This window comes from Berghia stephanieae, chromosome 2 (assembly GCF_034508935.2).
Source record: "Berghia stephanieae isolate SIO BIC M18660-M18661 chromosome 2, UCSD_Bste_1.3, whole genome shotgun sequence".
Classification (NCBI taxonomy): Eukaryota; Metazoa; Mollusca; class Gastropoda; order Nudibranchia; family Aeolidiidae; genus Berghia; species Berghia stephanieae.
The window spans coordinates 128191588-128209368 of record NC_088361.1 but is presented as its reverse complement, the minus strand read 5'-3'; the positions used below and the strand labels follow the sequence as shown (position 1 = coordinate 128209368).

Below are 17781 nucleotides of genomic sequence, written 5' to 3'. Positions count from 1 at the left end.
CTACACCTGAAGTGACCTCTAGAAACGGGATGTGGGCCTAAAAGACTGGGGAAGCCTAAAGCGTTACATAAGGGAGACTTTATTTCATTTTATGCTCATTAAACTCAGGTGTGGGCGTTATTCTTGATTGTAGCCTCCTCTACAGTGGCAAAGAGCTGTGCAGGGAAGGAGGGCGCTTGCACACTTGCATCATGTCTTGCAGCCTTTCTTGCATCCATAACGAATCAATTCAAGGCATGTCTCCTCTATGGGCGATAAGGTGTATCTCAGTATCTCATCCTGTTTAAGCATGTGAGATCAGCAGTGCCTCAACGTTGTCTGCTGGAAGTCTGACTGCTACTTCTGACATAATGATTTCCTGAGTCAAATAAATCCAAAGCTCTCCAGATTTTAGCTTCTCAGCAAAGTGAATGGCTAGCACAACCACATCAGTATTCGTTGTTCTTATGAAAATGATCGTAAATCCCTTGCTGGATGCAATCTTTGGCATGCAGAAATAATCGTTTGTCAGCTTCTTGTTTTCAATCATCGCTGGCAGACACATAGGTTGCGGTTGAAGTGCTCATGGCTTTCATTTGACAAGTTGAGACTATAATTGTTCCCCCTGTATGTTAATGGATTGACAGGCGTAGCAACAAGAGGTCACGGAGGAACCATCAATTGGAACAACCAGTTTCCAGATTTGTATGTTGGTTGAATAACCTGGACTCATACTATACAGTGATAGTTTAAAAATGCATCCATCTTAAAAGTTTGAAAGGCATAACAACAAGAGGTCACGGAGGAACCATCAATTGGAAAAATCAATTTCCAAGAAACTAGGTCAGTCGTTCATTCTTTTTCTTGTCCTTGTTAACAAAAATATCATAACAATCGAGTGAAACTGATGTATGGAAAGCCATTAGTCCCTTCAAAAATAGGATGTCTTCAAGATTTTGAAATCGCTGTATGTCTTTTAAATGAATGAAATGAGCGTGCCAGTATTAAAATTCTTAACCAGACAATAAACTGCTTACATTACATATGCTTAATCACTTTAACTAGAAAGTGCAAAGTTAAATCATTTACCGTACACACGATTTATTGCTTTCAGGTTATTACCCTCATGTCCCACTTGTCCACCTTTCCAGTTAATCTACAGCTGACCACCCGACTCATGATCTGACTCATGTGTGTTATCTATTTATGTTGACCTATTTTATCATAATATATAAATATGACCGGCCTGGAAGTAAATATTTCTAATGCTTTCCAATCGTTAGATTCAAATTTGACATATTATTATTATTATTATTATTATTATTATTATTATTATTATTATTATTATTATTATTATTATTACGGAATGAAACGTTGTATAAATTGACTTTAGTGAGTGACTAGATCCCATTTTTATTGTTCATATTACGGGTGATTCACGTGCAGGAAATGTATGAAAACATCTCAGGAAGCTTTTCGCAAGGAGGAGGCTTTTTATTATTTTTATTTTTGCTACGAAAGGCAATGTGCGACCCACCGACTCAAATATGTATTATGTAGAGGCAAAATCAATCTCTATTCGCAGGTCTGATAATCAAATTTATTATGGGCTCATTGTTGTGATGAAAATACTCTCAAACCAGATGAGGAAAAGTTGGGGTTTTTTTCAATTGAAATGATCAGAATTATGAAATTTTACTTTGCCCACACATTGGAAACGTTGCCCACACATTGGAAACGTTGCACACACATTGGAAACTAACTTTGCCCACACATTGGAAACTTTGCCCATATATTGGAAACGTTGCCTACACATTGGAAACTTTGTCTACACATTGGAAACTTTGTCTACACATTGGAAACTCTGCCCACACATTGGAAACTATTTTCATTCTCACCAATGTAGTATGGAATCTTAACCCACCTCTCATTGACCTGGCTACAAATTAAATTCTATAAATCACCCCGACATATTGCCGTTTAGAAGAGATGAGTCACAGTTAGTGAATGTCAACATTGTTCATTATTACTGTTCTGATTAGTAGTTTAGAACTGAAATGAGGATACAATATCACGGCCGACTCACTTCTTACGGGACTGATCTTGCAGCATTCCAACACATTCTACACACTCGTGTGGGTTATAATATTATATTTATTACCAGTTTAGTGTGTAGTCATCGCAAATCGCTTTTCATACCATTGGACTTGTATTCTTTTCTTATTTCCTTTATAACATTATTCAGTTTTGTGACCAGATTCAAATTGTCCAAAATTTAGAGGAGTCCTACCGTACCACCACACCTCACTACGCAGGTACTTACATTGAATTGAAGCACATTTTGACTATACAATTCTACCGTACTATAAAAAAAAAAACGTTTAAGAAGTCCCAGGTTTGAGAGTTTTTAACAAGGTGAGAGTCATTTTATTTCAATGATATTTTTTTTAAAAACGAGTTTCCTATCCAAAACTTTTAAAACGTGTTTTTATTTTCAGAGTACGACAAAATCAGTCTGTATTTTGTTAAGGTTGTAACGCCCGAGGTCAGCGTGTTCTTATTCGCATGTCTGATAACCAAAATTATATGGGCTCATTGTTGTAATGAAATGACTCTCAAACCAACGTAAAACATGCTCTATTACAACTTTAAAACAAGCCCATAATTGCGTTCGGTTATCAGGCATTCAAATACGTGCACGTCGCCCGAGGTAAATTTGTTTCCTTCATTGAATAAATCAAATTTCAATTCAAGGTTAGCAACTCCTTAGATAAGGGTCGTGGTTAGGAAGGGTTCCCAAATTTAGATACAACTTCGTACAGTGTGATGTGTTATATTTATAGTTAGTAGTACAGTCCACTCCGGATAATCGCAACACCTTGGGATCAGCGAAAATGTTGCGATTAACCGAAGTTGCAATTATCCGAAGTTGAGTTTCCTGCCCACTATTGCAACATTTTACACAAATATGGTAAATCCAATCAGTTGTAAACATTGTTCTGAGTCCTCACAGACTGAGCAATTTGATTGGAATTTTAAAAAAGTATGACAGCCCTGTATAGATTTTGACAAGCAAAATCAGATTTGAAGCAAGCCGACATCTTAAGATTGGATTTACTTTCACATTTTGTTCTCATCATTTGTAAGAGTCCAAGAGATTAGCCGTGATGAGAGACAATAAGCTCTCACCAAACCCGTTGGCCACAATGCACTAAACAAAATCACTAAACAAAAGATATCATCGCTCAGTCTCTCCTGTCATCGTCTACCTGTTGTCTAAACCACGCACAGCCACTCGCCTCGTGTCTAATGGTCACAGATGACCGCCCAAACCTAACTGCAAGGCCCTGCCCTCTTTTGTCTCTAATAATGTGGTGACACACTAATGAAGTATTAAATCTCTCGATTCTTCAACATGTCATGATTTCACATGATGAAATCTGATCATGAGATTTTGTTTGATTGATTCCATGAATTTGCCTCCTTTTGAGGTCGAAATTTGTTGCGATTAACCGAAGTTCGTTGCAATTAACCAGTGACTTTTATAAAGAATCAATTCCGTTTCTTGGGAAATGTTGAGATTAACGGAAAGTTGCAATTAACCGAGTTGCGATTATCCGGAGTGGACTGTAATAAGCTTCGCAGTCTGAATGACGCTTGCTGAGAATTGTGTGATTCAGTCATGGTCGATTAGTTTTGCTGCTCTCTCCATCCATGTTGTTAATTGTTTCCATTGGTCACGGTCTTGGGCCAGAGTTATATGTATACTATTTCATAATTGACCCATCGAATCAGACAGGTATTATGTGAGTGTAAACCATTTTAACGTTAGGATAGGAATCTGACAACACGCATATGAAACAATTGCCAGACACATCAGAAAGACAAATACAAGAATAAATCATCCAAAAAAAATCAGTCAAAGGAGGCCGATTATTTGGGAAGGTTTTTTTTTCTTGTATTTTTCTCTCTACGTTGTCCGGCACTATTTCATTCACTTTCTTTTAGATATTTACCTTAAACCAGATGCCGAATAGTAGATTTCAAGTTAGAATTATCAGAGAAATAAGAAATTCGCATATTAAAAATGCCACGCTCCTCAATAAAAAGTACTTGCTATGTCCGTTTCACTTATTTTAGTCTTTAAACACCTCGACATAATACCAATATGATCCGATGGAGCACGACATAGGAATTTGTTGGAAAAAAAATATTGTGTAATGTTGTGAAATTGCTTTCAGAGTCATAAGGTCCATGGGGCTGGACAGACGTTGGAGTTTCTACAGCGCGAAACGGACATAACAATTGTTTGCTTCCCTTATGATAGGCCGCTGGTCAATTGCAAAATACCTTCCGTCAGATCTAACAGACCCAACTACCCAATCACTGCTGTATGGACAGATTGGGGGGTTGGGGGGGGGGGGGAGGGTCAGAAATAAAAATCTCGACTCCACCTGGGATCGATCCCGGTCCCTTTGCGTGTGAAGTGTGGGCTCTACCAACTGAGCTATCGGGACCCTCGGAGCTATCAGGACCCCATTGTGTAATTGCAAAGCCAATTAATTTATTTTGTGTTCACCTTTAATTTAGGATTCTTAGTGGCAAAAAGCATAAGACTCCGTTTTCAAGTTAGAATCTCAAAAAGGAGTTGATTGAATAATAGTAAATGGCTTGTTCGTTTATTTCCATAATATTAAATTGCAACATTTAAATTTCATGTTCAAAATCTCCGGAGCCGAACGTAAACTATAAATTAATACAATGCTGGAGCATATGTTACCATCCATCATCAGCGTTAGCCCATTGCTGTATGTGGGCGTGTTTATACTCACTGTGTACGTAATCTGGGATAAGAACCGGCCTCCTAGGAACATTCCACAATTCCCAGTCAAGCCCTATCCTGTTCTTGGACACCTTCCCATGCTTGGCAAAGACACACTAGGGTTGTTGAAGGAATGGCGAAAGACGTAAGTACAGATGATAGTGATTTACCGTCATCGTAATCATCATCATCATCATCATCATCATCATCATCATCATCATCATCATCATCATCATCATCATCATCATCATCATCATCATCATCATCTTCTTCTTCTTCTTCTTCTTCTTCTTCTTCTTCTTCTTCTTCTTCTTCTTCTTCTTCTTCTTCATCTTCATCTTCATCATTATCATCTTGTTCTTCTTCTTTATCGTCATTATCGCCATCGTTGTTGTCATTGTCATCATCGCCATCAACACAGATATAAACAAAGATGGTTTGCGTTTAAGTAAAATACTCACCTCCTCCATATGCCTGATCAATCATATCAACACCCATAACCATAATGTGTGACGTTTAATTTTTGATTGACAGAATCCAATGAGAACTAATCACCCAACAGATAGTATAAAACCAAAATGAAAGTGTAGTGTAAAGCCAACTTCATTTATTGTTAACCACCAGTTGTGTTTATTTTAGCAGGTTTGAGCCTGTGTCATAAATCCCATGTTTTAATAGGTCAATCAACTGGTTAATTATTTTCAGGACTGGTGACATATATAGCATTTACATGGGCCCTAAACTTGCCGTCGTCCTCAGCAGCTATCAACTTTTAAAAGAGGCGTTTATCAAAAATGGCGATTATTTCTCGGACAGACCTCATCGATTTGTTGACACAGACGAGAGATTTGCAGGTGGTAAGTTGTTACTATACTACTAGACTCCCCGCAATGTCTATTTATTGCTGGTTATGGTGATTGTGGTTGTAGTGCTGCTGCTACTGCTGCTGTTGTTGTTGTTGATGTTATTGTTGTTGTTGATGATGATGATGATGATGATGATGATGATGATGATGATGATGATGATGATGGTGGTGGTGGTGGTGGTGGCCGTGGTTGTGGTGGTGGTGGTAGTGGTGGTGGTGGGGATGCGGGTGGTGGCGGTTGATTTATCAAAAAGTGCTTTTTTATCAAATTTGTGTGGGTCGGATTAAATTACTAGGCTGGATTGAAAAATCTTGACGCCTAGTGAATATCTCCGATTGTATTGAACTCACCAGTCTCTACATCCAAATATGCGTCATTTATTATTCTATTAAATTACCAAATTTTGTTTAGCTGCTATTTCTTGATTTTATGTATCTGATTTAAAAGAACCCCTACTTAAACATGTCGGTCGAAGAAATCTCACAAAAAAGTGTGCAATAAACAGCGTGCCGTGTCTGAGATCCTGACTGCAAAGAGATTTGTGCACGCGTAAACATTCATAAACGGCTGCAATGTGTTTATGGTGATTGTTATTGTTGGTATTAAAACAGTTCATAGGTTGGTTAAGTTCTGTCTAGAACTGATGATGTCTCCATCAACATAGGCTCACAGTGCCCGTCCACAAAGTGCATCAACCGCAGTAAATCAACAACAAAATTTACGAACTTAATCGAGCTAATCGCCAGATAAAACAATCAGACATTTAACAAACGCCTTGAATTTCATAGGGAAGAGATGGGTATATCGTTCGAGAAATCCTGGGTGCCCGTCGGATATGAATAATGCTGACATTGAAAGAGTACGTTGTCTTGAAGTTGTAAAACATCCCCTTACAGTTCTGATTGAGCTCCAAGTGACTATTTCCTTTTCTTAAGACTTAATGAGTCTCAAGGGGGCAAATTTTGGCAGAGATGACGAGGTGCAGGCGGAGGTGACACGATGATGAAGAAGTTTGCCACGTTAATTCCTCTTCGATGAGATTCAATAACTGGTACATCGTTGGCGGTTCTGTTTGGATGGGAGTTGTGACTGCAGAATTTGAAATGATAAACGGAAAGGACTTAAACGAATCTTTGTTTTGATACCTTTGTCAAATTCATATATATTATAGTTTTACAAGAGCCGCGACAAGACTTTCCAGGACACATTTGTATAATCAATCGTGTACCGTATATTATGTAGATGACTCACTAATCATGTGACCAGATTTAGCTTTGGAAGATGGGCAGCTAAGCATCCGAGCGAAACTTTTAACAGTATAAGAATACTACATGGTTCACTTAGAGTTCATTTTCGGTGTGATTCGACTAATGATTTTAAAAATTGTTTAGTTTTTTTTGTTCGACGTTTTTTATATGATTATCAGCGACGGTATTCTAACACGAAATTGATAATTATGATTTATTTAAATACTATTACCGGTTTCCCTAATCTGGTTTATTTACAGGACTAATAGATACATCTGGACCTGTTTGGAAGGAACAACGGGGTGTCGCTATTTCCATTTTGAAGAAGTTAGGGATGGGCAAGAATGTAATGGGGGAAAAGGTCAACCGTGAGGTCAGTACATCATACGTTTACATGTATTCGATTGTGTGTGTGTGTGTGTGGGGGGGGGGGGGGGCAGTCCTTCAGAGTCAAATGGGTCGTGAGTGAGGGCCGAAGTTTTATCCCTTGTCTCTATGTGTTAAGTGGACGGTTACCATTTCTAGCTATCCTTTATATAGGACGCAAGTCTGTAGCAAAGTACTCTTCGACTGATCTAACTGACCCAGCTACCCAATCACGGCTGGGAGGACAAAGAATTGGAACAAATTTTGGACTGTACTTGCACATTGATTTATGTCCCTTTGCTAGTGAGGTTCTTTATTGAGTTATCGTTAAAAAATGATCGTTATCACCGATCTTTTAGGTTACCATAAAAAATTGAGCTTTTATTTGGCGCAATATCTACTGAACGTGCTCAAAGCGCTTTACAAGGGGTCCCTACCAACAACAACATTTACATCTAGGACGAGACATGACGCCTGTTACGCGATATGACATTTTTTTTGGACAGAGACAACGCTGTTAAAGGCCAGGTACTAATTTTACACCTGAGTACGGTGAGAGAATGGGAGTAAAGAGCCTTCTCCAATGACTCAACTATGCGCGGAGCGAGGCTCGAACTCAGGACCTTCCGATCCGAAAGCGAGTGTCATACCACTAGACCACATAGCCGCATAAATTGTTTCAGACATATGTTGAAGATATTATATTTCCCAACCAATCACAATAGAAGAGTCATTTTGCATGCAAGCTGTCGACTTACAATGAATATTTTTCGTTCCAATATCAGATTACATCAAAAATTCAAAGTGAATACAGAGAATGTTACTATTAACCGTTATTCCAAACCACGAGAACGATAAACCTTTGATTAGTAACCTAACTACATCTATTTAGGTTGTTTCTTGATCAATTCAATGAGTGCTGCTAAAATAATCTATATGGTTATACGAATATCATAATAATCATGCCAACACCACCACCACCTTCACCACCACCACCACCACCACCACCACCACTACTACTACTACTACTACTACTACTACTACTACTACTACTACTACTACTACTACTGCTGCTGCTGCAACTGCTGCTTCTGCTATTACTTCTACTACTTCTACTACTTCTACTACTACTACTACTACTACTACTACTACTACTACTACTACTACTACTACTACTACTACTAATAATAATAATAATAATAATAATAATAATAATAATATTTCGTTTAACTGCTCAGATTTAATACAACTGTTACTGCTCCACCTATACTGGTTCCACAAAAGAGAAACATTGAAGAGATCCCACCATGTCCAATGGATTTTGGCTATCATTCTGCGCCTTATGTTCAGAACATCAATGGTTGCACGCACTGTTACCACTGAGTATTAAGCAATACCCTAAATTTAACTGTGAAACTGATTTTTAACAAACAAAAACAAAAATAAAAAACAACAAAAAATCGTTTGTCTCCTATGTGGCGATGAGATGTGGAAACTAACAATAGAAGTAGAAAGGGAACTGGAAGCCTTCCAAATTAAATGCTTGAGTAGAATATTGTGAATAAGATAACAACAGCATGTCAGCATTGAGAGAATTTTGGAATTGGCAGAGACAGAGAAAGTTAGTGTTTTAGTGTGAAGGAAAAGATGAAACTGGATTGGGGATGTCTTGAGGAGAGGGGGGAAGTACGATTGTGCAGTGGCATTAGGGTCGACTCCAGAGGGGGGAAAGAGGGAAAGGAAGGCTCAAAACAACATGGCATGATGGGGGAAAATGAGAGGATGAAATTGGATGGCACTCCTGGTAGAGGGCCGGGACTGTAGTCAAAGATCGGATGAAATGGACGGAATATGTCCAGGTCCCCTGGTGCTGAGAGATAAGTAGGTTGAGGAGGCTAAGGTAAAAACGTAGATTATTTTTGTTTTTGTTTCTGTAATTTAAAAAATAATTATCGTCGTCGTCATCATCATCATCTTTATCATCATTATCATCATCATAATCATCATGATCATCATGATCATCATCATCATCATCATCATCATCATCATCATCATCATCATCATCATCATCATCATCATCATCATCATCGTCATCATCATCATCATAATCATCGTCGTCATCATCTTCATCATCACCATTGTCGTCAACATCGTCATTATTTTGTTCAACAAAGGTGAAGGCATACCTGGAATATCTCACTAAGACGAAGGGCGAGCCTTTAGACGCCCGTCCATTGACCAATGCCTGCGTTTCTAACGTTATCGGTGCAGTCCTCACCGGGAATAGGCTGGAGCTTGATGACCCACAACTTATAACATTTTTTGAGGCTCTAGATCAACAGGTAATGAGTCAAATGATAATTTGAAGATGTCGATGACGATGATGATGATGATGATGATGATGATGATGATGATGATGATGATGATGATGATGATGATGATTCGGCTGCTGCTTATGCTGCTGCTGCTGCTGATGATGATGATGATGAGGAGGAGGAGGGGGAGGAGGAGGAGTACAAAGAGAAGGAGGAGGAGGAAGAGGAGGATACGTTTGATATATATTTTTTAAATAAACTTAATTACAATAGGGAAACCGTCAAAAAACCTGGTTCTAATCTCACTGGAAGTGTAAAACCACTCTTTCGGATGACTGGTTACATACCTTGTGTAGTTGATTTTCTGTTTTCAGAGCTAGACTAAATGCTTGCTGGTTTTCATTAAAAATCATTCTTCCTCTCTCGTTTACGTCCCATAATCCTAATAATCTGTTTATAAATACATCATGAGACTAAAATAGTTATACCACCTAATGATTCAACGTGTAACCTATTCATTATTAATTCTCCGAAGGAATGATTACATACACACCTCCAATGATTTTGGAACCGGAAGAGTAGAAGGTGTGACGTCACGACTTCTTTACCCTCTATTTACCAACAGGTTAAAAACATGCAGGGGACATCAATTCTCCGAGTATTCCCTTGGCTGAAATACCTACCAGGAGACCTATTCAATGCTAAAGCCTTGCTTAATAATGAAGAACTATTGACAAAGTTCTGGTAAGAAGTTTTCCTATTTCCAGTCCTATCCCTTCTTCCAGTGCTATTTTAACGTCTTTCTGCATTCTGTTACTTTTTTTCACAATCACTTTCCAATGACGCCGTTGGTTGGTCTCCCTTTCACTCGTGTAAGTTTCGTATAAGAGAATAGAAAGGACATGAAGATCTAGTGTAGATATCTAGATCTATCTAGATATCTAGAGTAGAATATTCAAAAGCTTTTTATGTTGTTTTGGGTTTGTTTGTTTGTTTGTTTTTTTTGTGGGGGGGGGGTCTGTTTTTTTGTTGTTTGTTTGTTTTTCTTTTATTGTTTCTTTCTTCATGACAATAACTGTTGTTTATTTGAATTTTCTGGCTTTTAATTAATTTTTGTCTAGACAATTTTGAACTAGATTATTCAAAGTAACCTCACCGTCATTTGATTATACTTAAACTTTAATTAAAGTTTGCGATTGTTGTTGGTGTTTGGATTTATTTTGTTTTCCTTCTCTTTTGTTGTTTTTCTTCTCTTGTTTGTGTGACACACCGAGTAAATCCGGTTCTATGTCGGAATGAACTCGATAAAGGAAAATTGATTTTAAAGTCAAATTGTTGATCAGAATTAGGAAGTTTAAGTATTTTGTTGTTTAGGTAATGAAACTCGCCCTCTTCAACGGGGTTATTTTTTTATGGGTTAAGCTGAAAAACCATGTCCACCCCCAGATTATACGCTTGGAAGCAACTTGTCACGTAATATTTTATGTTTATTTTCACCCAGCTCGAATTATATAAATAAACTACGAGAAACTCACGAGGGAAGCACCGGGGAAAACTTCATACATTCCTATCTTACTGAAGAAAAATTGAGAAAAGAATCAAGTCAGGAAACGACTCTCAACAGTAAGTTTAGTTTAAATGATATTGGCTGTTGGAATCTGGTAGTTGTTCTTGCTTAAATCGCATTGATGTACTTAAGCGGGTGAAACGTTCTTTACGTTTGAACAGCATCAACAGTTCTTTCACAAGTCAGAAATCAGGATAAGCTAGTAACTCTAGAATTATGAGTTGATTGGTTGACGAAAGGCTCATGGGGATAAAATAAGCACGGTTAAAAACAAAGAAGAACAATAATAATATTGTTTTGGTCAAGGGAGTTTGATAATATCATCATCATCATCGTCATCATCATCATCATCATCATCATCATCATCATCATCATCATCATCATCATCATCATCATCATCATCATCATCACCATTGTCCAGGCGCAGTAAAGAATATACGAAAAGCAGAGCTGAAAACTGGACAATTCATTTTATTATATAAAATCCAAACGTGGTGAAATAAAAGAAATAATCTATTTTTGCTTATGTTACAAAAGAGTGAGGCTTGATTGGTCTACGTGCAGATCTGATAGTCCAACTTAATTATGGGCTTGATTTAACATTGTTGTAATGGACAATATGTTCCGTTGGTTTGAAATTATTTCTACTGTATTACAACAATGATGAGCCTTAAACAATTTGGATTATCAGACCTGTAAATAAGTAAATGTCGATCGATATCTTCAAAGGGAAGTTATTGCTTTGATTCAGTTACTTATATTATGTAGACGTCTAATCATTTTGCTTTATCGATATTTTAGATCAAAATCTAACCATGGTCGTTAGCAATCTTTTCCAAGCTGGGTCTGAGACGACAAGTACTACTCTGATGTGGGTCATGTTGTACGCCATCCACTATCCTGACATACAACGTAAGGTATGTGGGTCATGTTGTACGCCATCCACTATCCTGACATACAACGTAAGGTATGTGGGTCATGTTGTACGCCATCCACTATCCTGACATACAACGTAAGGTATGTGGGTCATGTTGTACGCCATCCACTATCCTGACATACAACGTAAGGTCTGTGGGTCATGTTGTACGCCATCCACTATCCTGACATACAACGTAAGGTATGTGGGTCATGTTGTACGCCATCCACTATCCTGACATACAACGTAAGGTATGTGGGTCATGTTGTACGCCATCCACTATCCTGACATACAACGTAAGGTCTGTGGTCCTTTGGGTTGATCAGTAATAAGAACTTTAGGATTATCACATAATATTAAGAATTTATATTATTTCACCTCGATAAAACAAGTTTCATATCATTGTTGATTATAAATTCAATTTCCAAGGTCTAAATGACCCTGACGGTATAATATGGTTTTGAGAGGGTGGGTCACATCTCGCCAGAAAACGTTTAATTCAAATAATGTTTGATTAAATCTCTCTCTCTCTCTCTCTCTCTCTCTCTCTCTCTCTCTCTCTCTCTCTCTCTCTCTCTCTCTCTCTCTCTCTCTCTCTCTCTCTTTCTTTCTTTCTTTCTCTTTTTATCTCACCTGGGTAATATCCGCGCTCTACTATTCATCTGTACAACAGCGATGTTCCAACTCGGTTTAGTTCAGTTCGTCAGTCTGTTTGAATAAGCAAGAAAGGAGGGGAATAGGACGAGTGAGAGGAGAGGGTAAACAGTGAACACTGATTATTAAACAGTAAATAAAGAGGTAGAGAAGAAGACAAAGAGGAAAAGGAAGAAGATTCTTAGTGTTTTCATTATCGTCGTCGTCATCATCATCATTATAATCATCATCATTATTGATGATAGCGGTGACTTTGTGGTGATGATGATGATGATGATGATGATGATGATGACGATGACGATGACGATGACGATGATGATGATGATGATGATGATGATGATGATGATGATGATGATGATGATGATGAAATTTATGATGATGATGATTATAAAAAAAGAAGAAGAAGACGAAAAAGAAGAAGAAGAAGACGAAAAAGAAGAAGAAGATGTATTCTTTTTTCGTGTGCTCAATGACTCATTTATTTGTTGCTATAATAAAATAGAGCTATAAGCTCGTCTTTTGTCAACATTATCCATTCCATCTTGATTCCAGCTCTACGAAGAAATGAAAGAGACACTTGGGACAGAAAGACTTCCAAATGTTGAGGATAGACCAAGATTGAAATACGTCAATGCCTACCTCATGGAGACTCAAAGGCTTGCCAATATTGCACCTCTTGGGTAAGGAGTAAGGTCTAGTCGAAATCGAAGTAGAGAACAAAAGTGTGATTTTAAAAATAACAGGTTCCAAGCTCATTGGAAGTGTAGAGCCACTCTTATGGAGAAATGGGTACATACCTTGTGTAATAGATCTTTATGTTTCAGAGTGATGGTATCTTATTTGCTGGTCGTCAAAAAGATCATCCATCGTCACTCTTTTACGTCCTGTAATCCTAAGAATCTCCCTAAGCTGCTATACATCCTGCAACTAAAATAGTTATGCCACCTTATGATTTAATTTGTAACCTATTCATTATTTGTCCTCCGAAGGATTGGTTACATACACATTTCAACGAAGTTTGGGATTGGGAGAGTAGAGTGTGACGTCAAGACTTCTCTGCCCTATTTTCCCTTGACTCTCAACCTAGATGGATTGCCGATGATTTTCCCATCCTCATTTGTGGAGCAGGTCCTTCGCCTCTTTGGAGGGCAAAGAGGTTTTCTATAGCCCTCTACAGCCTTTTTATGTTGTTCTCGACTTTGTATTGGATTGACATTGCTCGGCTTTGTTTCGTCGTCTTGGCGGGGATCATTAGCTGAGGGAAAGGCAGTCGAATAAAGTATATCCTCTTTTGAGAGATCATATTTTTTCCTTGTAAATCGTTTCTCTGTACTATTATCGTTTTTAGTTTTGAATACACATATTGCACTTTGTAAACATTTAAGTGTATCCATAGCGAGATTTTTGCTTGTGTTGGGATAGAGGTTTAAAAAAAAAATAAACCAATGTCAAAATAGGCAAATTGATAGAGCGTGTTGAATCATTCCCTTTTGTCTTACGTCATATCTTGTGCTTTTCTTCAGATCTACCACCCCCCCCCCCCCCCCCCCCCCTATCATCTCCCTTTTTTACCGGCGCTGAAATTACCTAAAAATGTTGCAAGCGCCGTAAACCCCCTAACAACAACAATCTAACATCCTCATTTGTTTGCACTGATTGATTATATTTGACGATTGCCAGGCGTATTTAATTCGGATTTTCGATTGTCCTTCTGTGGTTTGTCTTTTCTTCGTTAGAATTAAGGTCGCAAATCCAAGTGAATACATACGGAGGTTCTCAAAGCGCTCAATCAATTTCCAATAGATCTCTTTAAATATTGTTGTGTTTTTGTTTCTTTGCTAATAATTCGGTCATTAAGTAGATGTATTAATGATCTATTGGGGGGCGGGGGGGCTTTTTTTCTCGTTCCAGCATTTTTGACTAACGAAAATGTGTAACTGCTCAAATGTACCAAATTATTACAGCAGGTCTGCCGGAGTTTCTATAGATGGAAAAGGACAATAGCTATTGCTTGTTACCCTTTAGATAATACGCTAGTCTCACGCAAAGTACATTCCCCCAGCTGCCCAATCACTGCTGGGTGGACCAAAGTGGGGGAGGGGGTCAGAAACATATCTCTACCTCACCCGCAATCCGTGTGAAGCGAGTGCTCTTCCAACTGAGCTATTGGGACGCCCCCTCCACCCCCCCCTCCCCGCCCGCCCCCAAGGCCTGCAGCTTGCGATAATTAATGTCATATTATTTAGAAACTCCTCCTTACCTCCATTATCAGCTTACCCCACCTGTGTCCCAAAACGACAAACTTAAGAGGCTACACTATCCCAGCGGGCACCATTATCTTGCCACATCTATATGCCATCCTCCATGACGAAAAGAATTGGGGAGATCCAATGGTTTTCAGACCTCAACGCTTTCTTGATGATGAAGGGAATCTTGTCGTGCCAGAGTATTTCATACCATTTTCGATAGGTAGGTGATTCACATTGCTTTTAGATTAAATTACCACCACCACCACCACCATCACCACCACCACCACCATCACCACCACCACCACCACCACCACCACCACCACCACCACTACCACCACCACCACCACCACCACCATCATCATCATCATCATCATCATCATCATCATCATCATCATCATCATCATCATCATCATCATCATCACCATCATCGCCATCATCATTTATAACAATATCATCATTATTGTCACCGCTTCCGATGCAGTCGTTGTCATTATCATTATCTTTATCATTATCAAAAGCATGATCCAGGCTGCAAGCATAGTCACCACCACAACCAACATAGCATCACAACTAATACAAATCAATGTCATCGAATAAGACAAATATTATACCCTCGTGGACAGCGATTTATCTAGAATCACCTACACTGCGGTAATATGACAAAACACTTTTTATTCAAATTGGCCAGAAAACTATTCTTCAAATACCGATTGATATATATATATATATATATATATATATATATATATATATATATATATAGAGAGAGAGAGAGAGAGAGAGAGAGAGAGAGAGAGAGAGAGAGAGAGAGGGAGAGAGAGAGAGAGAGAGAGAGAGAGAGAGAGAGAGAGAGAGAGAGATTTATTTCTCTGACTGATGAAAAGGTGACTTATCATATTTTGAAAGTCACCCCATCATGTATGCATTTGATTCACCTCGGCATTATACACCATATTGAGGTGATACGTCACAACGTTGTCAAGAGTATGACAGAACATCACTAATTCGCTTTCAAATTATAACAATGAATTATTAAGTTACATAATTATGTCATTCCGCCACGACATCATGAAATATCGTCGCCTAGGCATTCCACGAATGAATTTATAGATAATTCATCAAACAAGATGTCTGATGTCAACAGGAATCACCCATGTTGACCAAGTGAGCAAATTGGGGGTAATTATCTTGCCCAAGGAAAAGTACGAAAGTTCCTAAAGCGGGCTCGAACCCTGGACCTTCCAGGTCACAATTCAATGCCTCAACCACTCGACAACTTCAACCCCCCCCCCCCCCCCCCCCGCCATAACAATGAATATGTTCATTTTATCATCTTAGGTCGACGCAACTGCGTTGGAGAGGCTCTTGCCAAGTTGGAATTGTTTCTGTTCACCACTGGTATTATACAATTTCAACTCCTGCCAGAGGACCCTGACAATCTGCCTTCTCTAAATCCCATCTTTGGCATAACATGTTCACCCAAGCCGTATAAAATTCGATTCGTTCCAAGACATTAGTAGGGATTATCTGATTTCATATAAATCTCATTGATTGCTGATATGTTAGTTTTTATGTTTTTTTCTTGAAATATGACTTGTTTATGTGATATATATATATATATATATATATATATATATATATATATATATATATATATATATAGACGCACATAAACACACACACACACAGAGACAGAGATAGATAGATAGATAGATAGAGAGAGAGAGAGAGAGAGAGAGAGAGAGAGAGAGAGAGAGAGAGAGAGAGAGAGAGAGAGAGAGAGGGGGGGAGGGGGTTGGGGAGGAGAACCTGCAAAATAAAAATAAAGGTTTTTACGAAGAACTCATCTAATTGAATTATGATACTACTGTATTGTGGAAATTAACATAAGTCGAGACGAATCTTTTGAGCCATCAACGATCAAAATAATAAAGTCGGTAGGTGCGCGCAAGATAATCTGGCTTGCCAATGGCCATAGATCAAATTAATAATTCTTACATAACTTGAGTGAAAGAAAAGTGGGGGAAAGTGAACTTAAAGCTAAAATGCGCTGAGCTTCAATGTTTAGTGAGTGGCAGATAGATAGTCGGTGGGCCGTCAGAATTCTAATGTAATCTTGTAATATATTTATGCAATATCAGTCTATCAAATCTAAATACAAATGGAAAAAAAATATTGATTAAGATGCAATACACTTATCTGACATTGTCGAATCGACTACAATGTCAAATCATGTTTAGCAGACGACAATCGATGAAACGAAAGTCTGTTGACAAATTGCTTCCGATTGGATAGATAAAATAAAATAAGTTCAACCATGACCTAAACCGTGTTTTGTTTTTTGTTTTTTTGTTTGTTTGTTTGTTTGTTGTTGTTTTTGTTTTTGTTTTTTTTGTTTGTTTTTTTTTTTTTTGGGGGGGGGGGGGGGTTGTTGACAAATGTATTTTTTCCGATTGGACTGATAAAATGAAATGAGGTTACCCATATTGATGTATTCCCTACATTATTAAAATCGGTGAGGAATTGTTTCACAAACCTAAAATCATCTGCTCAAGCTAAACGAATACATTGTGCACGTTACTTTTGCGGATAAAAACCAATCCGCCACTTCATTGGTAAAAGACAATCTCTATAAACCGGTAAATGGCCGATCGAACTGCTCTGGCTAGGCAATTACCAAGGCCAAGGTCAAATTAAGGACAGATCATTATGGCCTAGTAGATAACTTAAATAATCATTTGAGTTAACGTGTGATCGTGATACCCTTAATTTTTTTTTTTAAGGTTTGCAGGTTACTCGT

General features: G+C 38.2%; 1 protein-coding gene across 3 annotated transcripts; it reads left to right on the top strand.

Moving 5' to 3' along the window:
- The first annotated feature begins 1365 nt into the window (after window positions 1-1365).
- On the top strand, window positions 1366-16567 carry LOC144966581 (cytochrome P450 2D28-like). 3 transcript variants are annotated; one of them, XM_078903265.1, is made up of 11 exons: window positions 1366-2114; window positions 4570-4946; window positions 5507-5658; window positions 7175-7287; window positions 9455-9622; window positions 10221-10339; window positions 11097-11218; window positions 11964-12079; window positions 13285-13412; window positions 15005-15201; window positions 16320-16567. In XM_078903265.1, exons 2-11 carry the CDS (start codon window positions 4741-4743, stop codon window positions 16496-16498), a joined length of 1500 nt encoding a protein of 499 aa, XP_078759391.1. In that variant the 5' UTR covers window positions 1366-2114; window positions 4570-4740; the 3' UTR covers window positions 16499-16567. The 3 variants fall into 3 exon arrangements, with proteins under 3 accessions (XP_078759391.1, XP_078759390.1, XP_078759392.1); XM_078903264.1 differs by having other exon boundaries at window positions 1366-2294; XM_078903266.1 differs by lacking the exon at window positions 4570-4946 and having other exon boundaries at window positions 1366-2394.
- Window positions 16568-17781: the final 1214 nt, after the last annotated feature.